The following is a 27,797-nucleotide window of genomic DNA, read 5'->3' on the forward strand; positions in this document are numbered from 1 at the left end:
CTCAGCAAAAATTGGCCAAATAAGGTCAGTGATCTTGCACAATGTCTTTGTGTTGCCAAATCAATAAAATAATCAATTACCAATCCCAGTGTTGTGTCGGACGTCACTAGCACCTGTCACGTCTGACATTATTTGTGAGAAATTCGGAGCCTTTCGCGTTCATAGTTCGTATTATGTGCTCGCGAATGTTGTAGGTGGAGCTCATACTTTTTTAGTTTTTGCGCTCTCGTTCCACTTTTCGAAAGTAATCTTTTATCATTTCAAAATTCAATGCTGTGTGGTGTGATTACCTTGATGTTTGGTTTCTAAAGTGATGTGTGAAGGCTGTACTTAGGTCGAATTGTGAATATGATGTCACTTTTATTCTGCGTGATACCTTGAAAACATGAGTGTTAGTGTTGAGGGGGACGTGTCGAGCCCCCTGTCGGACGGGCAGGACGCGACGATCTCCAAGTCGTCGTCAGACAGTCTGAAGATCGACGAGGAGCCTTGTCAAGATGAGAAATCCGAGCCGAGTACTCCGAAACCACATCCGATGGCCTTTACCATCGACTTCGGTGGGACGAAGCCTGTTGACAAACGGAAGTTGGAGGAGCTGGCGAAGAAATCGCAGGCTCGCCATCAGAGAGTCCAGTCGATGTCGGCAAGTCTCACCAGGCCCAGTCCAGCCCTACAGCGTCCTCCCATGAGCGCCAAACTCCCCCGCAAAGCCCAAGGCTACAACTCGGAAGGCTACTTCTCCTCAGACCAGGAGGACAGTGGCCTGTCTGGGTCAGTGAAGCTACGAAACAGTCCATTAGCACAAAATGCAACGCACATAACAAGTCCTAATACAAATAGACATATTAAATCCCCTGTAACTGACCCTGTCCTGCCAAAACGCACGTCCAAGAGTCCCATAGTTGATAGTATTATGTCCAGGAGTGATAACTTTACTTCCCGTCAGGGTCTGAACCTGCCTTTGAAGGGAAACTCCTACACAAGAGATCAGATACACAGAACACCAAGTTATGGCAACATCAATAGGCATGTTATGGGTGATATAATAGACCAGAGCCCTGAGGGACTGATGCTGACTGATATATCCAGTCCTGAGTTAGATATCTTAACACCAGACAATGGTTTGTCCACTCCTGAGCACTCCAAGAGTCCACTGATACGCAAAAGCAGAGCATCTTCAGAAACTCCAGATTTGTTCAAGAAATGCATTGCTAGTGAACCGTTGTACATTGATGATGAGGTGGATGCACAGTCTGACAACTCTTCAACTGGTACCTACACTATTGCGGTAGATAATTACACGGAGGAACAGAAAGCTAGGATGAGCATTGATAGAACCTTCGGTACTTCAATACCTCATGCAGTTGACGAACCCCTTACAAAAAAAGGCAGTGAGACAGATCCTGAACTAGTTTTCGACTTCCCAAACCCTCAAAGAGTGATCACAAAAGAACCTAGAAGAGACATAGCCCTCCGTAGTCCATTACTCAACCAATCATTTGAAATTCCCAAAATATCTAAAGATAAAAATGTGTTAGAGATCTCATGCTGTTACGAATCGCCCACTGAGAATGATTTGGCAGCGCAAACATCAAAACAGATTAAATCTACACGGAGTTACTTAGAAAAGATAAAGAATAGAGTCAGAACCATCACTGAAAAGACTTTCGCAAAGTCTCCGCCAAAGGATGATGATGCTGACATTGGTAGCTTTACTTCGGTTACAACATCTGGAGTATTAAGTTCTCGAATCCCTCCTAAGTTAGAGCCTGTGCTACGTAGATGTAGCCTAACGAAGTCAGAGATTGATCAGACTGATTATGTTCATCGGTTGTCTAGAGAGTCTTCGGTACCGGTGTCTTTACCGAGTACTAAAATGGGATTGGAGGAGCCTAAATTCGAGAGCACAGCATTGAAAAATGCCCAGAAAGCTTTGAGGGAAGAGTGTGGTATTGGTGCGATGTCTTCGGACATGACACCGGAGCAGGTGGTAGGGAAGCTGTCATATTTGAGCCTGAACAGGTGCAAGGGAGATAAGACGTGGATCCAGGACTGGGCTGAGAGTGTCAAGAAGTACAACACTAACAGTTTGACTAAGGAGGAAGGTGTTCTGGATGATAGACCGCCTTTGAGCCCTCGACAACTGCCAATTAAACGTGAGTTACTTTCTTTATTTGTTATGCTTAACTAATTATGGTAATTAGAATGTAAGATGACGAAATTATTATTTTTATATGGTTAATTGTAATAACTATAGCAAGTTCCATTTGCCAAATTAACTAATGATCCCTCATTAGGAGTAGGAGTAACTACTCCTACCTACCTAAGTAAGTTCGTAAAAAATAAGATTTGTCCTTTTTGCGAGTCGTCAAAAACTTGTGATGTATTCTTATTCTCTTAATCCCCCTTATTCCCGAAAGGAGAAAGGATGTTAAAACAGTATTTAGGAATTAACCATTTTGTCTTAATTTTTTTTTGCTATCTTGACATTAGGAACTCGAATCGAATAAGAATTTTGGCTTGAGCTTCTTATAAGAATCTTAATTCAAACTCAAGCCAAAATTCTTATAGTTAGCTATGTTAAAAATTATTTGCAGTTATTTATAAAAAACTTTCAGTGTAGTTATACCTAGCTTAAATCGTTTCGTAAAGTCATCAATAAACTGTGATGAAGGCCTAATGATTGTCCAGACATCAATTCTGCTTACGACATGTCCTTTAGGCCGGTATCCAGTTTCCGCTTGGTGCAATACGTCATTAGGCTTACCAAATAAACGTACAAAAAATTGTTAGTTCATGATTTAGTCCCTGCATAAAATGATGCAAGCTTTAAAAGAATAGACTGTATCTGAAAATTATAACACATACTCTTCACTATTTACTATTAGTTACTGTCATAGGAGCGATCATATTGGTGTAATACTTCGGGCACCATTTCAGACACCGTACTGCTTACTAGAGAATTTTCGGAATAATGCTAGTTATCGGCTTACTCACGTAACGTTTTGACGAGGAACTCGACTAGTTTCAAGCCATGCTAGAGGCTCATATTCATGAGCAGCATTACGCAACACACGACGCGGCGATTGTCGCACTGCTACAGCAGTGCGACAATCGCAGCAGTGCGACAATCGCCGCGTCGTGTGTTGCGTAATGCTGCTCATGAATATGAGCCTCTAGCATGGCTTGAAACTAGTCGAGTTCCCCGTCAAAACGTTACGTGAGTAAGCCGATAACATAATAATTAATTTAGTATGTCTCACGAAAGTTACAATAAAATGCTAGTTATCGTTCAATAACGACACAAAACCTCAGAAGTTCCCAAGAAGTTGGATTAAATACCTATGTTGCATCACCCTCAAGAGAGACAGCTAGATCCGTACAACCACATTTTTCAATCACTAATTAGGAGTAAGATCTCAAAAACCAAGTTTTTTTTAAGAAGCGTCCCATAGTTACTATGATTTTCTCCTGTATCGTGTGTGTGTTCACATGCACATGACACCCAGACCCGAAACAGCAATTTTGGATCACACAAAGAGCCCGAACCCGCTACACGGCAGCCGATTGCCCAGCCACCGCACCAACCAACCAACGTCAAAAAGTCAAAGTTGTTAGAAAAAAGAGTAGGAAATCAATAACTAGTAAAACATTGATATGTTTCTAAATAGTTTTTATCAAATTTTACGCTATCGGCGTCATTGATAATAAGTGATAAGTAGTGATAACACGAATGTACACATAAATGATTCAGACTTACAACGTGACGTAACTTGAGAAAGGATGTTTGGTTATAAGTCTTATAAGTAAATAAAAACTTATTTTCGTCTAGTCTCCTTGATAGTTGTTGATAGAGGTGAAATAGCAGCGGCCATGTTTGTTTTTTGGCGCCAAGTAATTTTTGTGAACTCCCTTTTCTTTCATTTACACTACCACCTTTACTTTGGTCTTCCTCTGCATTCGTCCACATTTAAATTCTTTTCTGTTTACTATTGTCACGTGACTTCGTATTAGTAACAACCTGTGACATTCCATAGCGGGCTAGTTATGGACCTTCTCCACGTAAAAGGGGTGTGCCAAAAACTCCACACTTGGCAGGTAGTAACCGTAAAGCAAACTCGAATCAAGGCTCAAGGGTACAGGTTAAAAATCGCAGTTTCAATTAAGGTTTAAAAAGAAACGTTGCTCAGTCTCTGTTAAATCTGCAGTTCTTTTGGTCGTCGTTGACACCTGTCGACGACAGCACCTGCGAACGAGTAGGGTTAGTCACAAATGCATTCTATTTTTCCGCAACCATACGGCACAGCAACACCTACATACCTAAGAGAAAAATAAACATGAAGTAAGTATGTTATAGTTACCCGTGACGAAATAAAAGCCTTATTGGGACAATAAAATGAATCACAATACCTATATGCATGTTTATTATTAAATATACCCTTCGGAATAGGTACTCAGCCATAATATCGCTTATTTCGTCAGAATGATGCCTAAGGAAAAACCAAAATATGTATTTATTTTAATACTCATCCTTAGTTATTTACTATATTAATAATTACTCATTTAATTTTTGCATACATGGTTTACCTTAACGTTTACCTTAGAAATTTTTCGAAAAATCGGTCAAGGTTTCAAAGAAATCGTTGTTAATTTAACTTCAGCATAATTATGTGTAACTAATATTAATTTTTTGCCGGTAGTTACAATGATAAATCTCGGTAAATGGCAATCACAATTGCTAGGCTCTATTTATGTTCGGAGCTGTGGACTAGGTACCTAGCGGGTTTACCGGGGCTCCGGCTCGAAAAGCAGAAGTAGAAAAGGGGTAGTTTTTAGTCAGTAATTGTCTGACATTTCCTTTCGCCTCGCTCAAGGTGCAAGAAGTTATTGGATGATTTCTACATCCCCCCTCAAAAAAGGCTCTTGTATCGATTTCAAACTACTTGGAGCCATTTCAAAATAGTATCTACCTAATACTCACGACGAGGTAAGTTTGACTCGGGTTCTTCTTGTTCTCATCAGTCACTGCGAAAATTTTTTCAACTAGACAGAATCAAAAACTAAATTAACTACCTAGTTGTATCAATTAGTTCAATGAATACAATATTCCTTGTGACTCCTCTGGTATTGCGGGTGTCCAAGTGCGGCGCTGATCGCTTACCATCAGGTGACTCGTCTGCTCGTTTACCCCTGTTCGATACAAAAAATCACATTTAAAAGTTGACAAAATATTACTGTCTAATTTATGATACTTCCATGGTCTTCTAACCATGCTATAATGATCTGAAAAGCTAAATTAAACTGTTTACCATACGCCATAGAAAGTGTAATTTACCGCACGCTATAGTCAACATATTCTTTTCTTAAGAAATTCTGCCAAGACGCATGAAATGACAAAATTGTCCATGTAATGGTAGGTGCACTAGAAAATTTTCTAGTTGGTGCAGCTAAAAGCACAGTTCCCCTGTTTTTGCGAAACGGAGCGAGACAAACGTACTTTATGTTGGTAATAGCAACAGAGTTTGTAATGACTGTCCTATTATTATTTTGTTTGTCCTTTTCTTGCATGAGACCACAGGGTCCCGGACCTTTGGAAGGCGTACGAGGAACCGAAGCCAACTCGCAGAGGCCCGTTGAACAATTTTAATCTAAACGTAATGGGATATCAGCGGGCGATTATCCCTGTATGCACTATGGAAGTACACCAAAGAACAATCCCCGGTTGATGCAGGACTATTGTGAGATATGGTAAAAAGAAATGATAGGATTATGGATATGGATGGCTATGGAATAGTTAATCGGTTAACTATGGAATAGAACTATGGATGTCATAAAATAGCATCCACCATTTGTGGCATTGTGGTTGTTTCGGCGAACTAGCAACTAGTTATTCTGAAGCCGATTGAAAAGCGAGGATATGGTAGCAAACTCTTCTAAAGAGGAAGGCCATTGACAATAGTGGACATATTCCATCAATGATGATATGATATGGCTGATGATATTGATAGTGATGATGTTTTAATCCTCGAATTTCGGAGACTCATAATTTTATCAGAGATCTAGGTACCTACCTAAATTAACTATAGTGTCCACAAAACTAGTTGGCTGCGCGCGAAAAGTTCCAAAAGTTCATTCTTTTGTTTCAATATTAACAAATTGAATAATTTTTGAATGAACGCAAGCGTTGTTTCACGTCGGTTTTCTGTGAGGCTGCCGTGGTATCACTCCGGTCGAGCCGGCCTATTCGTGACACATGGCTCTCCAACACTTAAGGGCTACATACTTTTTACCAACCCTGTTAAATACCAAAGAACAAGGAAGTTTTTCTTCTATCCTAATAGGCATGTCCCTAAAACAAATTTGAAACAATATTCTCTTCAAGTTTGACTAATGACTAACGAACCTTTCAGTTCGTTTCCCTTTCAAATCGGTTGTGAAATATTTATGAGGTGGTGTGTGTAACATACGGATTGAATTTACCGTCCTGTGTCAATGGACATGAGTTACCTTCTAAGCAGTTTTGTCGGTAGTTTGTGGTTACTGTTGCTATGCTTAAATTGGAATGTGATAGAATGTATTGGTTAGAAACAGTATAGAAACTGTCTCCTTAGTATGAGTTGTTTTACGTTTACATGTTAATTCGAAACGAGATGATATTTGACTGCACGGTTGGCGCGGTGACTGGGCAACGTGCAGCGGGTTCGATTCCCGCACGGAGCAACTCTTTGTGTAGTCCACAAATTGTTGTTTCGGGTCTGGGTGTCATGTGCATGTGAAATTGTATGTTTGTAAACGCACCCACGACACAGGAGAAAATCCTACAGTGGGGCAACGTTTTTTTTTAAAGAAAAGAAGAACTAAAAATTCAATATTGTCAAAGTCAAAGTCGAAATTATTTATTTCGAATATACCAGGAAGACACTCTTGAATGTCACAGCAAATATTACAATAGTTATTAAAATAAAATGTCTGTCTTTCGGTCAGTCCTCTAGTGAAGCTATTTGCTCGTTCCAAAGTGTAGGTTCCTATGGAGAAGAACGAGTAAGAAACTCCATTGGTTTCTGAGTATAAGAAACTATGTGTGTTTTAGCCTTGTCATAAAAAGCCATTACATCGAAGAAATAATAACAGTTCCAATTTCAAACACAAGGTTTTTATCGGATACGGAAATAGCAAACCATAGAGCATTTGCGTATTTTCCCGCGCGTGTCATATGTCAGATTTTTTTTTACTTCTAAGTGCATTTAATGTCGTTATTTTATCGTAACTATCTAGGATTGTAGATAAAATGAATGTTTCGTATAATAATTATTGCGTTATTGAGCGTTGTCGTAATAATTTCTTAATTGGTCATCTGTTTTTATCTAAAATTATCATTAGCAGTTTGTTTCTAAGCTTTGTTCATTCTTCAACAATAGAGGCGTGAGATGTAAAAGGCATCATTGAAATTGGTCTAGTACTTCCAGAGAGAGATTAGCGCGTTCAATGGAACTTGAAACAAACAATCGAACTCTTCAGCTGGGTGTTTCTTCAAAAAACTTTATTAACATTATTCTCCGGCGTTATTAAGCATCGTGGTAACTGGTAGCTTATTAATTATTATGTTATCGGCTTACTCACGTACTATTTTGACGAGGAACTCTAGCATGGCTTGAAACTAGTCGAGTTCCTCGTCAAAATAGTACGTGAGTAAGCCGATAACATAATAATTAATTTAGTATGTCTCACGAAAGTTACAATAAAATAATGGTAGCTTATTATCATCCTTATTTGGATTATTATATTGGATTGGTTGAGAACAGCGTCACGGTTTAATTCATTGAAAGCAAATTTTGTGTTTCAATCGGTAGAATTGTTAACTTTTGTTTGAGGATAATGACGTTGTTAACATTTTATACTATGATAGTATAAATCAACATGTAGCCATAATAGCTATCATGTGAAAAAAAATTATCATCATCATATGTGATCTTTTATTTCCGTCACTTGTGTTCACAATAACGATCCCGTTCAAAGACAGTTAGATAAAGACATATTTGATTTCTCATAAAGACTGGGACCTTGACGTATTCATCAACAGCCTATGAGTGGCCACTGCTGACCAAAGGCCTCTTCTCACACGGAGAAGGTTTGAGCATTAATAGAAAAAGCAGAAAATTTAAAATCGCCAACACGCTTGCTCAATGCGGGTTGGCGATTTAAAACTTATAATTAGAAATTATATGCCCAGGTTTCCTCACGATGTTTTCCTTCACCGTTAGTCAGTGGTATTTAAATATGCTTAGAAAGTACATGTAACTCGGAAAAAGTCACATTGGTACTTTGTTCCTGATATGTTTCGAACCGGTAACTTCATGCGGGTAACCACAAATTGCCTTATTCGACATTTGCTAATGAAGTTGACATGCAAAAAATTGTTTTATGATAAGTAGGTGATACCACTGTCCCACATGGTAGCTAACCTACTAAAGAATATTATTCATCCAGGATGTTTAAATAGTATAGAATGGAGTACAATATGGTCAATTCAATTGTCACTTGGTACAATGACTGCTATAGTAAAACAAAGTAAAGCTATAGATCGTTGAACCACAGGGCGTGTTGGCAGGGCGTGAACCAATCAACTGTCTTCTGTGGACACAATTTAGTTTCATTGAACCCTTACTTAATGTAGTTTATGGGTCGACTGGTGGCTTCTTTTTTATTTTTATTAATGTAACCACTATTGTATATATTATGTTTTTGATTTTATTTCGTTTGTGTAGCGGTCAAGATGAGGGTGATTTTGTTAAAGAATTGTGGCCCGGTCTCTGTCGAATGTAGGGCCTTTATTGGTTTTTATGATACCCGTGGGAGATGTTTTAGAGACTTATGTAGCTATTATGCTCTAGTTACTTCGTGGTTCCTAGATCAGTATACCCTTAGGCTATTGGCTGTCTCAATTGAACCAACCAATCAGAGTGCCGAACGCGGTCTCCTTACGATGTTTTTATAAACGAGTGGTCGGGTCACCTGATGGTAAGCGATCAGCGCCTCCTATGGAGACCTTCAACACCAGAGAAGACACAGGTGGGTTGGCGTCCTTTTAAAAAGGAGCTAAATTAAGAGACAAACTCGTACAGGATGCTGTCGGTTTTCGTTTATTATGAAAGCAGCAGGGTTTGTAATGGTATCCTCGTCTCTTTTGGTCATAGGATTGTATACTTAAAAGAACATGAACGGTAAATATTGATAAGATTCAATACCCATTCCTTTAAAAATGAAAACATGGACGGCATTAAATATAATCGAATAAAATTAAATTCGATTGTTAGTTTATACGTTTGTTTGAGAAAATTGTAATAAAGAATTGATCTGATTATGTTTCTAGCGAGTCAAATAAATACAGGCATCAAAGTTTGTAATGATTACAATCCACATCTGGTTTAGAAACGTTTTGCTACAAATCTGTAAACGTATGTGTGCAATAAACTCTGAAACAGCTGGATTTGTAATGATGATATTTTTTTTTCTCTCCGAATTAATACTCGTAGTAACCTTGGACGGTTACTAAGAAGCGGCATGTTTGTATGTGTGAAATATTCGTAGTTACTTTTAATACGGTTTGAAGGAAATTGCGTTTGGGTTTTTATTGAAAGTTAAAAACTTTGAAATGGGTACAAATGGTTTAACCCATTGGACATAATGGTTGGACTGCGTCGTTAGTCGAGTGGTCGCAAGTGCGACTGCCGGACAAGAGGTCTCGGGTTCGATTCCCGGGTCGGGCAAAGATTTACTGGCCTTTTTTCGGTGTTTCGAAAAATTCTCAGTAGCAGCACGGAGTCTGGAATTGTGCCCAGTATGTGGCAATATGCTCACCCCCTATTACATGGGACTTGTAACACAAATGGTGAAAAGTGAGTGTACCTTGTATAGCGGCATTTCGTGCCGTAATGTGCCCTTTCGGGAATAAAAGGCATGACGTTGCGCAAGTTTTAAAGTCATAGTGATTTGGAGCATCCGTATTTTTATTGGAATACGATAAAATCTTTTTAGGATGCTTGAGAAATGGTTATTGCAGGTTGGAATAAATATTCGAAAGTACGACGAATGATAGTAAAGAATTACAAATTCTTTTTGCAATTGCATTTAGTTAAAATAGCAGTATGTATTTAAATTGTTTCTGCAAAGTTCAAGGGTAAACCGTTTTACACTCATTTCATTATAAGTGTAATATGTAGAGGACTCGATAACAGTTGAAAAGAAATTACTGCATGTCGATTGTCGAAAGGTGAACCACTTTAAAAACACCAGGTGAATTCAAGTGCATAATGTTTATGAGGCCTTTTATGCATTCAGTTTGCATGCCTAGAGTTTAGAGGATACCGTGACTCCTAGTACTTAGCCAGTTTTACTGTTTATGTACAATCGAATGATTTTTTTCAATCTTAATGCAAAGCCTCTGAACTTGTACCCTTAGTATAAGTTTGCTTTATGTTGAACGAAATCAAAACGAGACCGCGTTCGGCGCTGATTGGCCGGCGTGAATGAACCAACCAATCAGAGCGCCGAACGCGGTCTCGTTTTGATTTCGCGGTTCCTCTAAGTAGATTTTTGACAGATATTCAGTTGACGTAATGTCATAAATTGATTTTAGTCCAAAGTTTTATTTGCTGATAGGAATCATCCGACCGAAGCATCAAATCCTAGTAAAGTAAAGCCAATAAGACAAAGTTTAAGCATTTATTTCAATTAAGCCTTAATTAGTCACTTTTGAAACGTCAAATTGGACTGTTTGCCAATCTGTCCGTCAGTGAAGCTAGGTGTTCGTTTCAAAGCGCGTTTGATTGCACGGTTGTCGACCGACTGCAGCGCTACGTGTAGCGGGTTCGATTCTCGCATAGAGCAACTCTGTGAATTACAAATTGTTGTTTCGGATCTGGGTGTCATGTGTATGTGATATTGTATCGTAGTGTGGGGCAACGTTTCTATTTGAACATAAATAAGTATAGCTTCGAATGGACATATATTAAAAGTCAATCGTATCCCTCCACTCTAGGTAAAAAGGGGGCACAATAATCACGCAGTGCATTGCGACAGCAGACATTAGTCTGAACGTTTTCCAGTAAACGTTGAGTGTTGTGTTAAGGAAGTGAGTTATTAAAGTGCCTCCCCGTTAGTCTTACATTACTTAAGTGTGCGCTCCTTGCGATTGTACTGCTGTAGTTCTGTAAAGCTGTTAGGTTAGAACTTCCATTTTTTTGGGAAGTCGGTTAAAATAAAATTGTCGAAAAACGTGAATGAAGAATATTTTGAATAGTTAACTGAAAGAATGCTGGCTATCTCGTTAATCGAATATTTATACTGAATGCTGAAAATAAGTACAACAAAGATCTGTTTAAGATTATTTAGGTCTTAAAATTTTCTCAGTGCTATAAATTGGTGCCTGAAGTTTGGTGATGGCTCAGAAAATTGGTTTTGCTATCTAGGTACACCACTCCCTATTCCCTACCTCTTCGATGTGTATGACTTAGGTGTATAATATACATAATGTGTATAGTGATATTATATTATTCTTACTAGCTGTTGCCCGCGACTTCGTCCGCGTAGAATGATGACTCCTCACAAATCAAAAACCCAGTATTTGTTTTTTTTTTTTTTTATAAAAGTAACTAGCCTAAGTTACTCCTTAGTGCATCAGCTATCTACCAATAAAAGTCCCGTCAAATACGTCCAGCATTTTCAGAGATTAATCGAAACAAACATACAGACAGACAGATAAAAATGGTTAAAAAAGTGATTTTGGCTATATGTATCGTATGTATATGAATATGCATGTAGTAAAAGGTGGTTATTTTAATATTATAAAAAGAAACTCCAATTTTATTTATAACTAGCTTTTGCCCGCGACTTCGTTCGCGTGGAATAGTGACTTCCGGCAATTTTTTGGTATTAACCACATAATTCCCGATCTCGCGGGATCTCTTCAAAAATGAGATGTGGAAGATATTCCAGGGAACTCTTCAAAAATCAACATAATGAGCTCTGCGTTTGAATTTAATAGATGTATACTCACTTAGGGCATTGAAAAAATAGTTTAAAAACGGACTTAAACTAACTTAAAACTAAAGAAAGCTACGAATTACGAATTTATAACAATTAAAAAAGAAACTATATTACAACCTATCCTCTATGCTATAATAACCAAGCTTAAACTAAATAATTTAAAAGAAACGACTTAAATCTAATCTAAATAAAAAAAAAATTAGACTTACAATTTTATTAAAAAAACTAACTACAGTAACTACTAATAATCGATATCAAACTCCTACGTTAAATAGTTTAACCAAAAAACCAGGAAAACCCAACAAATAAACTTATTAATTGACAAATACAACGAAACCAATTTAGAATATACGAAACAGCAGGACCACTACAGACAAATAATCATACGACTGATAATACACTTTTTCTACGATAGTACCGAAGCGCTCGGCCGATACCCAACCAAATGAATGTAACGAAACCATAGCGCGATCTATTTCGATCCCAACGCCATCTATCGAGGATAAAGACAACTTGGATTATTTATTTATACTCCGTTCGGGCATTTTCTTTGTACTAAAAGTTTAATTATATTGATATTATTTTTTTCATACCTTTTTACTATTTATTTACTTTTCTTCGATGAATTAAAACAATAACATGAACCGAAGTCGTGTAACGATCGACATAGAATGATCTATACTCCGTTAGAGCATTTTCTTTGTACTAAATGTTTTATTATATTGATATTATTTTTTTCATACCTTTTTACTATTTATTTACTTTTTTCGATAAATTGCGTACAATGATGAACCGAAGTCGTGTAACGATCGACATAGAATTATTTATAAATAATTTATTTCTTATTTTTATTTTTTGATTTTTGAAATAAATGTCCTTTCTAAGGTTCTAAACTATATCTGTACCAAATTTCAACCAAATCCGTCAAATAGTTGCGGAGATTAATGGTATAAGCATAGAATGTTCGACGTGATTCTTTAATTTGACATAACTTTTTTATTTATGAACCGATTGACATGAAACAAACACTAAATGTAAATTTAAGCATCCCACAATATATTCGTGAAAACCGCATCCAACTCGGATCAGCCGTTTCTGAGATTAGCGCGCACAGACGAACAGACAAACAGACAAACAGACAAACAGACAAACAGACAAAAAAAAAGTTAATTACATTTTTGGGTTCGACATCGACATAACAATAACCCCTGCTATTTTTTTTAATTTTATTTTCAATGTACAGACAGCACTTTTCTACGATTTTATTATATGTATAGATATAGATAGTCGATTACATAACCTCTCTTACGCCAATACATGTCTAGGTGTCTTTAAAAAAAAAACAAGTACCTACTCACCTATGTGGTTGTCAGCAAGCCACAACATGGCCGTATCGGTTCCTATTTCATTAACATAATGACCATGAAGATAGTGTGGGCAGTATTATGCAAACTGTATGTTTGTTCTTACAATATTTTTGTTCTAGACGTCCTACATTCGTTACTGGGTTGAATTGACAGCCCACGGGTTTCTAGAACAGTTTTAAGAATACTCCATCATGCGGTATTAATTTAGTAATTTTGCTTTGCCTCTCTCTTTAGAGTATGATATTAAACAGTGTCATGTCCGAATGCACAAACGTTACTCAATTTTAAGTCGCTTCCAAAACTAGTCCTGTCACTATCAATTCTTTATAATATGACAGAGATAGCACGATATTTAAGTACAACTTAAAATTGAGTAGCCTTTCAGTATTCGGAGGTTAGTCACTTAGTACAAAAAACATGTTTTGCTGTTAAATAGTTTGTGTCGTAACCTATCTTTGAAAGAGAATTGATATTTGAATCTCATTAATGATGGGATCAAGTCAGGCACTTCGGTATAGTTTGTATACCACTTAAGACATAATGTCATGTTGTGCTTACCTATAAGAGATTGATGCAATAGGATTTAAGTTGTTCATAAATGTAATCTGTGTGTATCTGAGTAATCAATTGTTGGTGAGCCAAATAAAAAAAAGATATAGATTATTATGAGATCCATTAGCAATAGAGAGCGAGCTTATAAGTGCAATGTGGAGTGAATATTGCAGTGAATTTTAAATGGCCTTACAAAAGGATATAAATTCGAAACCCTATAAAATTTTCATCCATTCGAAGCTACACTTTGGAACGAGTACATAGCTCCACTGATGGAGCAGGATACGTAAGGACATGCACGAACAGACTGACAGACTATTACCTATTTATTTCTTGACGTTTCAAAAGTACTTTTATTTATGGTTTAATAGGACTTTACTTTTTGAATCCTTGCCAATAATAGGCCCAAAATTGTCAAATTATCTCTTCAAAAGAGCCCAGTAAAGTTTTGTTATTTATTTTGACAAACGTACGTACATTACATTAGTGATGTCGGTCTCCGAATTTGCAATAAATAACTTGATGCCGCAGAAAATTGTAGACATTTTTGGGGGTCGTTATGGCAATATAGCACGCTAAGGTCATATGTGATGTGTTATGATGCAATGTAGTACTTGTGAGGTAAAATTACTAGTTTTTAGAACTGAAATATGGGCTTTACCGCCGTACTCAGAGTCATTTAATGGTTACTTAACCCAGACCTTAGCAACAGGCATGTTTCCTACTAGTCAATACTGTTTTCGAAACGTCAATACCTATATTTTCTATGAACTTTGTATGAAATACTCTATTATGACGTCATAAGTTTTTGACGTCAAATAGACTTATTTCTAGAAATTTAGCCAGAAAATTCGAAAATTTAGTAGTTGATCAAATTATGAATTATGATGATGATTAGTTTTGAATATTTTATTGTATTGAAAAGTTGTAATGGTAATTTATTTTTGACCCAGTCATCATCCCTATTGTTTTCGACACAAAATCGTTACTAAGGAATAGTTAAAGTAATCATTAAATGTCCCTGAGAGTGGTAGTTAGAGATCTTCTGCAATGGTCCAGAGATTGCGTACGTGGTAGTTAACTACGAGGTCTTCGGTTGGATTGAGGAAACGATCTTTGGTATTGCGAAATCTTACGTGCCTTGATTTTTGAAACGCAATGTTGACTGTTTATTTTTATTAGGATTTCCATCTGGGTCTGTGGTGCGGTTACAGTATAGTTTGACGAAAACTTTATGCCGAAACTTGAAATGGGTGCGCTGATTATCGATTCAATAGTTCAGAATCTAGTAATGTATCCAGTATTTACCTACTTATTACATTAATTTATTAGTGGCTACTGCTGACCAAAGGCCTCTTCTCATACAGAGGAGATTTGAGTATTAATCACCACGCTTGCTCAATGCGGGTTGGCGACTTCTAATTATAAATTTTAAGCTCAGGTTTCCTCACGATGTTTTTCGACACCGTTTGTCAATAGTAGTGTCTATATAATATAATCTTAGAAAGTACATACATATAACTCGGAAAAGGTTCCATTGGTAGGTACTTGCCGTTGGTAGGTTTCGAACCCTCATGCATGAAAATCGTCTTAAACCTCCAAGCCAACCACGATATGATTTACTGTCCGGTGAAAACTGTTTTCAACGATATTTCTATATTGCCTAGGTATAAGTAGTGAGTGTATAGAGTAACAGCAGAACAGCAGAACAGTACGTTATCAGTGACACACATAATGTTTGTTCGCAGCCCGCAGCCCGCTCGCTGGGACGCCCACAAAGATACCCAGTCCCGTTGGCACTCTGTTATCAAGGAGAACGCCGGTAAGTTTTACTTTTCTATTTAACCTTTTTTTTTTGTATTTATGTAGGTTAGATTTAGTTTATTCTGGTATCTGTAGTGTATAATTGCGTAGTATTAAGAGAGAGAAAATAATTTTGTGTTCGTATGTCGTATCTCATGTCTCAAAAACTATGTCGATTTTGTTCATTAGTTCTGTCAAACTCAAAATCTTTTAGATCTAGGTTTCTGACAGAAAATCCTCAAAATCGATCTCAGTCCAGAGATTTTGGAATGTGTTATTAACGTTAATTTAATGAATTTAAGCTTACCTACCTCATCATTCCAAAAAGGAAAAAAAAAATAGGATTCTCCATATGTCCGTTTTTTTTTTGTTTTGGTTAGTTGTCTAGCATCTTAGTGCTAATGTGTTCGATTTCACATAGACCTGTTATTTTGCCATTTTAATGCTTTGTTTGACTCCGAACTGAAAAGATGACTGATTCGGTTAAACTTAGCATATGTCCGTATGGTCTCTCTCTTTTGTCTTTATTCCAAAAACTACAGAATCTGAAACTCTTTGTGTATATTCATATTGTTTTAATGAAGTCATTATAACTAAACACTGGACATAACTATTCAGTGTTCTCTAATGCCGTAACTTCTATATTTTAATGTAAATGTTATTGTACATGTCAAAACGCAGTGCTTCGGCCATCTGTTTTGTCCGCCATTCATTAAATAACTACTTTATTAAAGCCACGTGTTGATCTGGACATGGCAACATTATTCAGGGTTGCCAAACCTTAAATATATCGCGTTAAATATTTGCAAACGTAATGGAATGAAACTGGCCAGAAGATTTTCTATAAAAAGGTTTTATTGGATTTGAATTTCGAATCTTTCGAACAGTAATGCCAACGTGATAAAATTAAAAAAGTATGGCGGATTTTCTGTTTTGTCGACGACGTTTAGAATTTGATGCTTTCTGAGAAATTGTTACGTATTATTATAATGAGAATGTTTAATGACATTATTATGGTAATTAGAACTGGTTTCAAGTGTTGATACCTGAGAGCGGTTTTGTTTACATGCTTTATACCTAAGTAGCTTTTGCTCGCGGTTTCGCACACTTTGATTACGTAGTTATAATAGTAATAATTATTTTTGTATTATGTTATTTTATAGTTTGTTGTATAGAAACTCATACAACTACGTCCACTGATCCGCATCGTACGGACCGCATCATCAGCAATGACTACATGCGATGCGTACTGACGACGTCATACGGAATGCGTGCGATGCGGACCTGTAGACGCTTACCTTAAACCGTAGATAGCTCAACTAATCTTTATTAATCCAGTTAATTCCTCTTTTCCTTCTAGATCCCTATCCCCAAGAACCTATACCATATCCCACCAGACTAGAGTCAAGATTGAAGAACCAATTTCATATTACAGTCTCCAAAATAAAATCTCTTTCCATCTTAAATCAGTTGAGTCTATTTTTGTAATCAAGGTTACGTCTGCAACACGTTAGCGTTTTATACTCCGATTGATTTCGACGTCATTGGAAAATGAACCTTATTGCTCTTAATTAGTAAGGTTTAATAAATTGTTTCGTTAATACAAAGGATTATGAAACTTGGTTTGTGTGACGTCACGTCAATCCGCAAAGATGGCGGACTTGACTTGGATACTTTTAAGTAATCTGCGCTGTATTTCACTTAATACTAGTTAATATTGATTGAAATGGAGATGCTGCCAAGTCTAGCCAATAATTCTAGACTTTCAGACTTGTAAGTGGTTTTTAAGGGCACTCCATTAGCCTTGGGGTATAGAAGTCGATTGCTGGTCGGTTAATATTTAATACTAGCTTCTGTCAGCGGTTTTATTCGCGTTCTTGTGCGATCAAAAGTATCCTATGTCTTATTCTAGATCATAATCTACCCTTGTTCCAGATTTTATCCTGATCCCTTCAGTAATTTTGACGTGGTTGAGGAACAAACATAAAGACAAATTTTTGTATTTATAACATTAGTAAGATTGGCAATAAAAAGGTTGTATAAAGGTAGACTGGTTTGAGCCTAGATTATTTAATAATCGATCCTTATTAAGAAACAACGTTTCACGATATACAGAAACTCCAAGAGTACTGATATGATTTTAGTGCGAGTAAAGCTTTTTTTAAATCACCTGATGGTAAACAATCTCCGCCACCCATGGACACCCGAAACACCAGAGGCGTTAGAAGTGCGTTGCTGGCCTTTTGGGGTTAGGAATTTAATGGTTGTTGGGGAATCGGGGATTGGAAAGAGCGGTAATTGGGCCGCCAGTAACCTCACACACAACGCAAGCGTTGTTTCACGTCGGTTTTCCGTGGTAAGCCACTAAAAGAAAGCTAGTATTAGTTTTAAATCTATCATATTTTTATACTGTCCATAAATCGTTCATAAGTTTGCGGTTGCCAACGGATGTGGGAGAGGTTAATGTCCATTTTAAAGATCATTTGCTACTGTTGTTACAAGTGTACATTACAGTGGTCTGACCTTGGTAGCGTCTTTATTTCGTAAGCAATAAGTGTGACTTTCCAAAATTCAATTATGCTAATACTTATGTATGGACATTTCCGTAGTCAAGTAATTAGTAAGTACAAAGATAGCAAAGGTGTTTTCAAGCTGATTAGGGACTTCAAGGCAAAGTTAAAATTATTTATTTCAAATAGACCAGGAAGGCATTTTTGAACGCCAAAGCAAATATAATAATACTAATAACGTCTGTCTGTCGGTCAGTCCTCTAGTGAAGCTATTTGCTCGTTCCAAAGTGTAGATTCTTAAGGAGCAGAACGAGCAAGAAACTCCATAGGTTACTGTTTTTTCAATCAGATTCCCAATACAATTCTTGGTTACATTGTTTCGGTTGCTTCAACTTTGTGAGAACAATTTAAAACTAATATTCAGTCACAGCGATAGAAAAAGAAAATAACCTTGAGGAAAACAAAATTAATGCAGTCTGGAGCTGACCAGTCCCAGTTGACAGCGATCACAAGAAACATCAAGCATTGGGTTTTGCTAGAAGACTCTATCCAAAATATCGGCGATTTTGTAAACATGTCTAGAAATATCTTGATTGCTACAGATTTCGTAATAAAACCACAAACAGGTTCGTTAAGGTCACAGCAACTAATTTAAATAAACCATATTGTACAAAAAACATAAAAGAATTAATATTCTTAATGATAAACTGATCTACAAAGTCGAATAAAGATTATAAATATAAAACATCTGTAGGACAAAACGTTAGCGTAATATTTTGAAGGTAAACTCTTCTCTATAAAGTCTCGCGTCTATTTTTGGCGGGATTTATGGGGGCCATTACTATACGGCCTATTGACAGATGTCAAAATGTAAAACATCAAATATTCACGGATTATTGAATGATGGATATAAAATACGATTAAAGTAAACGAATAGGTGTTATGGCTGATCGTTCAATAAATATTAAACTTTAAATAGGATTGCCTTGTACGGGATTACGACCGATTAGGTTATTTTACGCGCGAACTATAATGTTGTTAGTAATAAAATTGTGTGTTGCCAGCAATAAAATTGGGTGTCGATAATTTTATGGTTTAGTGGTATTGGGAGTTATGGAAAGTGTTTTTAAAAGAATAGGGCCATAATTTTTATAAGTAATAAGTTGCATGAAATTGATTCTTATAAGTTTCAATGAATATACTAAATGGAGTCAATTAAAATCTTTCTTAGACCCATTGTCGTACTTTGCAGAACCAATGGAAGTTTTAAATACTTATTCAACTTCGTTATATAACTTGGATTTAAAAGTGTTTAATATTAAAGGTCAGTGTAGTTATCACATTGTAATATGAAAGGCAATGAGGGCACCATTTCCTCTTATGTATTTAAATTAATTTAGTCTGTGTAAAGGATTTTATTTGCTGAAATTTTTAATACATACTAGGGATGATGACGAGTATGAAAATTAAAAATCTATTTAGTCTCTCAGGTAATGAAAATATATTAGACACGTTGTTTTTATTTTGTCATGTAAGATAACAATACTTAGATAAAATGAATCAAAGTTTAATAGTGGGAGCAACGTCACTTCTGGGTGTATGTGAACTTGTATGTTTGTAAACGCACTTATGACATTAGAGTGTGGAGCTACGTTTTTAAGAGAAAATCTATTATTATGTGACTTCAATATCGATCCTACGACACTGCACTATACATACCTCGTTTAAAAAGGCTTATAGTACCGAAATATCAAAATAACAAGCAACGATAACGTAAGTTACGCTTACAGCCCTTCATTGTAATCCATCACTAAACCTAATCTGCAACCATCAAGCAGTTTAGGAGTAAACAGTTGTAAAATAACATACATATCAACAGCCCGTGACAATCTACTGCTGGGTTACAGGCATCCTCTACATACGATGGGTTTGCATAATCTCCACGCTTTTTTTAAGGGGGAAAATCATCCACTGATTTATTACTCCTTGGATCATCCAAGGAGATCCAATGAGGCTAGAGGGAGTGTCAGACTCTTATTGACTAACGGCCAGTTTCAATAACCTATCTATCTGTAGATTTGCTTACTAGAGATACAATTTTGACTTAAGCTCCATACAAAATGTGTCAAAATTGTATCCATAGATAGGTTATTGAAACTGGTCGTAAGAGCGGTTTCATAATTTCAATGCTCGCGCTCATTTTAGGGTGGGAAGTTATCCAATGACTTCTCGCTTGGGGTAAAGTAACCAAGAACACCCGTTCCTACGCTTGCTCTTCGAGCTGGAGCCCCGGTAATCCCGCTAGGTAGTCCACAGCTCCAATAATATCCACGCTTACCAGCTTAAAATGTTTAAGGTTTATCACAGCCTGCTGCCCAATTTCTATTAAATATGGTCCTGTTGTTGGCTCTTATGTTATCCGCGGAAAGAGCAGGGGTGGCACACAGAAGAGGGGTGAACAAATATTGGGAAAATGTTCTAACATCTTTTCAACCCATTCTTGTGTCTATTCACCCCTTGAATTCTATTTACTCCGTAGTACCGTACGCACGAAACAGCAACAAAATAACAAACCGCTTAGCAAGTACGAGTTAGAAGTAATTATTCCGTGGAAGTAAGTGAAATCATGTGCTTTCGTTCTGTTCCACTCTACATATTCATCGCTTGCATAATTAACTACCTACAACTATCTTTTTTTCGCGGTAAGAATACAGCCTCTTTATTTTTTTAGTAGGTTCTGCTTGAGGCTTTATCTGCGTGGCTAATAAGCCTATGTGTTATTCCGATAATGATTTTAAGGATAACAAACGTCACGCCTTTTTATCCCCGAAGAAATAGGCAGAGGTGCACATTACACACGTAAAGCCACTGTACAATGTACACCCACTTTTCACAATTTATGTTGTAAGTACCATTTAATAGGTGGTGAGCTTATTTCCATATACTGGGCACAATTCCAGACTCCGTGCTACTACTGAGAAATTTTCGAAAAATCGAATAAAGCTCAGCAATAAAATACTTGCATAGGATAACAACCGCTGTGCAATAAAGTCTTAAATATCAAAATAATATACCGTCGACCGTATGTCAGCTAGTATTAATACAATGAATACAAAATACAGCTAAGACAAATTATTCTAAGATCAGAATATCCATCTGTCACGTTTCGTCCTACTTAGTGGAATACAGACTAAATTCTAAAATAAAATACGGCACGGCGACGCAACGACAAACGTAATTATTCTCAAACGATTATGGTTAAATTTAGCGTCAACCCGTCTTCTAGTACTTATACATTTTGTTTTAAATCGTGACTAAACAAGGAAGCATTGTATTCTTGCTGGGATTATTAATAGTCGAGTTTCGAGTTTGTCGTTAGGCGAGTATTCATAAAACCTATTAGTAAGTTCTCGTTTTCTATACGTCGTATAGTCACATCTCTATGTTCTAATTTTGAAATTTTCATTAGTAAAATTCATTAGTACTTACATGTGAATGGTCGGATCTAGCGCTTGTACAACGATCTCACTAAAATGACTGAACAAACCTAGATAAAAGACCAGTGTTTAGTTTTTACTAAAACAGGATTTTGATCTAGTAAGGCTGTTTGATAAAAAGCGCTATTTGTAGGCAATACGGTAGTTTCCAACTAGTCAAATTCAATTCTTTTATCCAAATGTCAAAAGCGAAAGGTTTCTATGACATTTTGTAGGAGATCGGAACTTTTGTAGTCATTTTAGCCTCAAATAGCAAACTTATTTCTCAAAAACTAGCAAAAAAAAATAATCAGAAAATAAGTATAACGTGAAATTAATTAATGAAAGTAGGATTATTTTGTATTAAATTATATTGTATTACATAATTATATTGTATTAAAAAAAAACAATTATTTTTGACCAAGGAAACTATCCAATTGGTAAGTACTTAATTCATAAACGGAATAGAATGCAATGAAAACCATTGCATGAAATCGTATTACATAAAAAAAAATACAGTACTCGACTAATTCACAGTTGCAATAACCCAATTAATGAAATTACTAGTGTCATCAGCCAATTTGTTTTAACTGTATCAAAATTAAAAATGTCGTAATAAAAAAACAATTAGATTGTAATTTCACGGCACATTATATCAAGTTAAGTTAGAATGAGATTTTATTTCATAGTTGCCAATTAAGGCTATGGCAATCGAGTGAGCATCGATAGTAACAATGGCGTGGCTGTATAGCTGCACGCCGTGGCGCGTCGTCTTCACTCTGATAAAAAAATTGCAATAGCTTTATGGTTTAGGGTTGTCAACATCTTGTGATTTATCAATAATTTGTTGTATATTAGTTGAATCTTTAGTTTCGGTTGCCATCAAGAAGAAAAAAATCTTTAGTTGTAATTATGTTTGATTAAAATTACTTCCAGTGGAAGTATAATTCAGTTTCTGCTAGCGTTTGAGCTAAGTAAAAAAAATCATACGCAATTTCCTGATTAAAAACACGTAAGATCATTGATAAATATACGAACAATAATTAAATAATAATATAATTATCAAATGAAGTTGTCAAGATATTTATAGATAAGGAAGATTTACGACTAACGTATTTCAAGCGTATTTTTATTACATCGTCGTGAAAGCGTATAAATATTTAGCAGTGCGTTTAAAATGCGCTTTGTTCTTATCATAATGTATTCAAAAAGAGCCGCATTAGATAATGTTATCTCGACTCACGTGGAAAGCAGCGCCGTATCACTTGTGGTGCTAATTACGCTATATTAATTATAAACAGGTCGTTTGTGGAACATTGTATGTAAGTTTGCGGGATATTACAGGAGCTTATTACTGAAATAATAATGAGAAATAAGCTTTAGGTTCTAGAAGTCAGTTTTCGGTGGTTTTGACTCATTAACTAAAAATAATAGTTAACTCACGTAAATTAATGGAGAAACACTACTAGTTTCGAGTCACAGAAGGACTCCTCATCATGAACAGCATGCGAAGACGCGGGGACGTCGCGCAGCCTAGGATTTGACCCATGTTTTTTACTTTTATGTTAAGTAATTTCTTTGATGGTTTGTAATTTAATGGCATACACTATAAAACGAACATGAAACCACGTTCAATCTCCAACAATTATTTCCTTGGCCTCATGATGATTCGCAATAACTGCAACAATTCATACAATAAATATTTACTTACCTACACATTGCATAAAATTTGGAGCATTACGTTGCCTTGGAAACATACTTCAGAATGTATTAATAACTACAACCTTGTATTTACTCACTCTTCGCTGCAACATCGAGAAACTCAATATTTATATTGAACAAGCAGATTCTTCGATAATCAATAATCATGATGATTCTATGAATAAATAGCAAATACCACGTAATACGATCAACAAATAACATGGTTAAAGGCTTGTACAAATCGATGATTGCTGACAACACGACATTGTGATGACTTATCTGTCACATCTCATGAAGAAATATTTTTTAATCTAATCTTTTATAGTTCTTAACTCAAGTGTTTTAATGCTAGTTCAAGTGCACTAGTATTGGGAGAATAATTCTATGGAGAAAAATTCATTGATTCCGAATATTGTATTTAACTCAATATCGCAAAAAACGTCGCTTCGATCAATGAGCATTTCAACCGTCGATATACATATTTAATCTAACTATTGAGGGCTTGTGTTTGGATATTTAGAACTGGGTAATTAAAACGACCTTTGGTGTAAGTGATTTCAAAATCTTTTTACATTTGACTATACTGTTTTTAAGAAACATTTGCTATAAAAAGCTTGAAATAAACTCAGAATGACACTTGAATGTAGCGCAGTCACAAAACTCAATTACAATATTAATTTGTCTAGATTGTCTAGCAAAATAAGTTTAGATAGATACTTATTAAATTAGAACTCACGACGAGGAAAATATGTATCTCGATTATCTTACTCTGCGAAATAGTGTCAGATAATTTAGTAGGACACTGAGTAGACTTAACTGGCTGGTCAAAATACCTTTATTTAGTGCGAGCTACGGTTATTTATGTGTATAATCATGTTATTTACAATAGCAGAAGAAATTATTGAGGACATTGTGTCACTAAACTGATTTAACTACATTATTTTCCTCCTTTAAAGTGCAGTGTTCGTGAATGCGAGCTGTCTGTAATGTCTTTAACAACATTCAGTGTTGTGATGACCCTATCAAATGTCAAACGTGACTCACCTGTCAAACTTTCGCGCGGAAAAATGGCGGGCGGAAAAAAATGGCGATGTTACTGTGACCAGTGAATCACGAAGATTGCTGTTTGGTGGTTTTATTTCATTTATTTTCAAATTCCATTGCTTGCATTCCGACATACATTTAATACGTTTTTTTCTCCTTTCAATAAATTTACTGATTTATCGCTATTAGTTAGTTCTGTATCTGATCGTATTTGTGAGAGAAAGTAGTTGTTGTTATTAAAAAAAATGTTTATATTTTTTTCTTATTTGTGCTACTGGAGTAGTTATTGAGGATTATGAAGCAAAACAAGTTTTGTATTGTGAAAAAGATTGCAGTGTATTGTCACACTTTTACTTCTGAATCGTGGATCGAATCGATAAATTCCAATAAATATAATATGCAGTGATATTTCGATATAACATTCTTTGTGCGTCGATGTAGCGAGCACGTCTTCATATTAAAATTCAGCGCTTCTCTGCTTTGAAATTTTTAAACTTGTGATTTTATTATGTACACTTTACTCGTAGTATGACTATTAAATTTACTTGGAAATGCAAGCTTATCAAGTTTACTTGTAAATATTTGAAAAGGGCATTAAACTTAAGGGCAAAGCATTACTGGGCTTTTTTCGGCTTTTCGAAAATTTCTCAATAGTAACACGGAGTCTGGAATTGTGCCCAGTATATGGCAATAGGCTCACCCTCTATTACATGGGATTTATAACACAAATGGTGAAAAGTGGCTGTACATTGTATAGCGGCGTTATGTCCACCTCTGCTTACCCTGTCGGGGATAAAAGGCGTGACGTTGTAGGTAGGCAGGCATTAAACTTAAGTTCCATGAAGTTCAAGATTTAATTCTTTTGTTAGCCAGCATACCCTGGAATGCATCAGTGTTAGGCTGTTGCATACTAAATACACGGATTTAATGAACTTAACACGGATTCTGACAACTAGGCTGAATATTCATTATGTATGCCTTTGTCTGGGAAAGAAGAGTAAACCATAGACTATGAAAAAGTACTGAGAAATTATGTGTCAGAAATGTCAAACTAATATTTTTTTATTTGGCGGTAAAACGCTATAAATAAGGGAGAATGCGTTTTACTCAATCTCTATTTATATGAAAATCAATTGCTATTCGTCAATGGCTGGACTAATTTTCTCGCTGTCTCGAATTGTTTGCGGAAGTCCAGGGCAGGTTTAAAAGGTGAGAAAAATATGTTTGAGGCGGTAGTTACGAAGTTGGCCGGAGCTAGTAGATAATAAAATATACTACAATTAATGTGACAGTTCTATTTGGAAATCCAATGGAATGTTACGTTCATACCTATGACATGCAGTTTCGTAAGAATTAACGTACGTGTTAGGAATTCAGGAGAAGTTATTGTCTTGCATTTAATATTATGACTCATGAAACCGGTGGGTGACTGTTCAAAGTTAACATTCCATTATACGCAGATGTTAAACACTTCTTGGTTAGAAATATTGCCAGTTTATACGTAAATTATGGTGTTGCAATTTCTGATCGTTTGCAGAGAATTTTTAGAAATATTAGGTCTATTGTATGTATGGATGTAAAAGTTTAATTTACTGTTGAATGAATTCCTTAATTTGGGTAACTATATACCATAATGTTTCTTAAGAAATATATTAATCAGGCTTACATAGCGCATAAGATAGAAAACATAGGCTTCTGATTTCGAAAAATATTATCACATAGTTACAAAACGCACACGTGCTGTTCTCTATTACAAATTTAATTTTAATTGTCTTACTTCACAATAGACTAGGTCTAGACGTTTTAATCTTGTAATAGAAAACATAGTTTTACAATGCGCCAATAACTCGCACTAGTAAATTACAGGCTAAAAATCACTGAACCAATTGTGATAGGACTTTCACCTTTTCAAAAGTGTATCTATTTGCGGTTGAAAAAAAAATCTATGTTTTCATTATTTATTTTTCGGTGATGATAATGATTATGGCGGATTTCATTGAAAGTGAAATGTGGAAATCGGTTATTGTAATTTTATTTTGTTGAAAGTAGATTTAGAAAAGTATTTTGTAATAAAAAAATATAATCCTATTTAGTCTTGACATATTATCGATTCGTCAAAAAGGAAAAGGATCATTTTTGCGGTAAGCAGGTGGCGCCTCTGTCGAGTAAAATCCTGTCAGTCCCATCACCTTCAATCTCAAAAACAAAATGTTGTAAAATAATTTGCACGTCTGAGGAATCTTAAAACAATTTTCACACGACAGACAATAAAACTTAGTCAAAAAATATTTTCTAGTAAAAAAATGGACAAGACTCATGTTTTATTCATGTACAAAAATATTACAATAAGGAGCATTGTCCTCTGTTATGTAATAAATGTATTTACCTGTAACTGTATGTATTTAACACTCCATCTTGGTTTGTTTAGAGCTAAAACTATGTCAATAGGTCGACTAGATATCTCCATTTTTTCCACAATGTTTTTAGCTATGGTCTGTTAATTTTTTTCGTTATGTGTTGCGGTATTTGGCAGATTTTGGTTTTGAAATTCTTTTTGGGTTATTGTAATGAAGTGGTTTGTTTTTGGAGTATGGTTTACTTGTTTTGGTCAGGGTTCTTGATAATAGAGTTTGTCTCTCTACATAAAATCAATTGCTGTTCGTTATCTCGCTAAAATTCGAAAACGGCTAGACCGATCTGCCAAATTTTGGCCTTAAATTGTTTGTGGAAGTCCAGGGAAGGTTTAAAAGATGAGACAAATATGTTTAATTACGAAGTTCGCCGGGCCAGCTAGTCATCTCATAATAAAAGAAGCCAATGGTAGTTTGTATGTAATAGTTATCTCTAATAACAAAACAGTAATTAAAACAACAACACACGCACCACCCATCTTGACACATAAAACCCTCACCAACATAACAAAAACAAAAATTAATCATACCAACTTAATAAAAATAACACCATAAATAATTTCATACGTTAACTGTTACGATAAGTTCTCGTAAATCGTTTATTATTATAGTAAAATAAATAAATAAACGGTGTGTACGTTTACCGGAAGTTATCCTTCGCCATCTTGAAAACGCGGGAGTCGGGGGCAACGATCTCGTTCTATGACTCAAGCGCATTGTCTTGGTCTTGAGTTAAAAAATAAAAATTAAAAAGTAGTTTGACACTTAACGGTTGAATGCAAGGTTGTCACTTGTCAATCGGTTCTTGTTTGTCGAGATTGACATTTTGTTGTTAATGTTTTTGTAAAATGCTTGTCAGTGTTAGGTAAAGTTGTGTAATGTTTTATA

General features: G+C 35.8%; 1 protein-coding gene across 2 annotated transcripts in view; it reads left to right on the forward strand.

The window, feature by feature from the left end:
- Nucleotides 1-84: 84 nt before the first annotated feature.
- Nucleotides 85-27,797, forward strand: part of LOC118276986 (uncharacterized) — a 72,326-nt gene continuing 44,613 nt past the window's right edge. For both annotated transcript variants that reach the window (XR_004783725.2, XM_035595625.2), the window contains exons 1-2: nucleotides 85-2,156; nucleotides 15,713-15,786. Coding sequence is in view for 1 of the 2 variants with exons in the window: in XM_035595625.2 (XP_035451518.2) it covers nucleotides 386-2,156; nucleotides 15,713-15,786 (1,845 nt within the window). In the remaining variant the exon portion in view is untranslated. The remainder of the gene's footprint in view (nucleotides 2,157-15,712; nucleotides 15,787-27,797) is intronic.

This window comes from Spodoptera frugiperda, chromosome 17, assembly GCF_023101765.2.
Source record: "Spodoptera frugiperda isolate SF20-4 chromosome 17, AGI-APGP_CSIRO_Sfru_2.0, whole genome shotgun sequence".
Classification (NCBI taxonomy): domain Eukaryota; kingdom Metazoa; phylum Arthropoda; class Insecta; order Lepidoptera; family Noctuidae; genus Spodoptera; species Spodoptera frugiperda.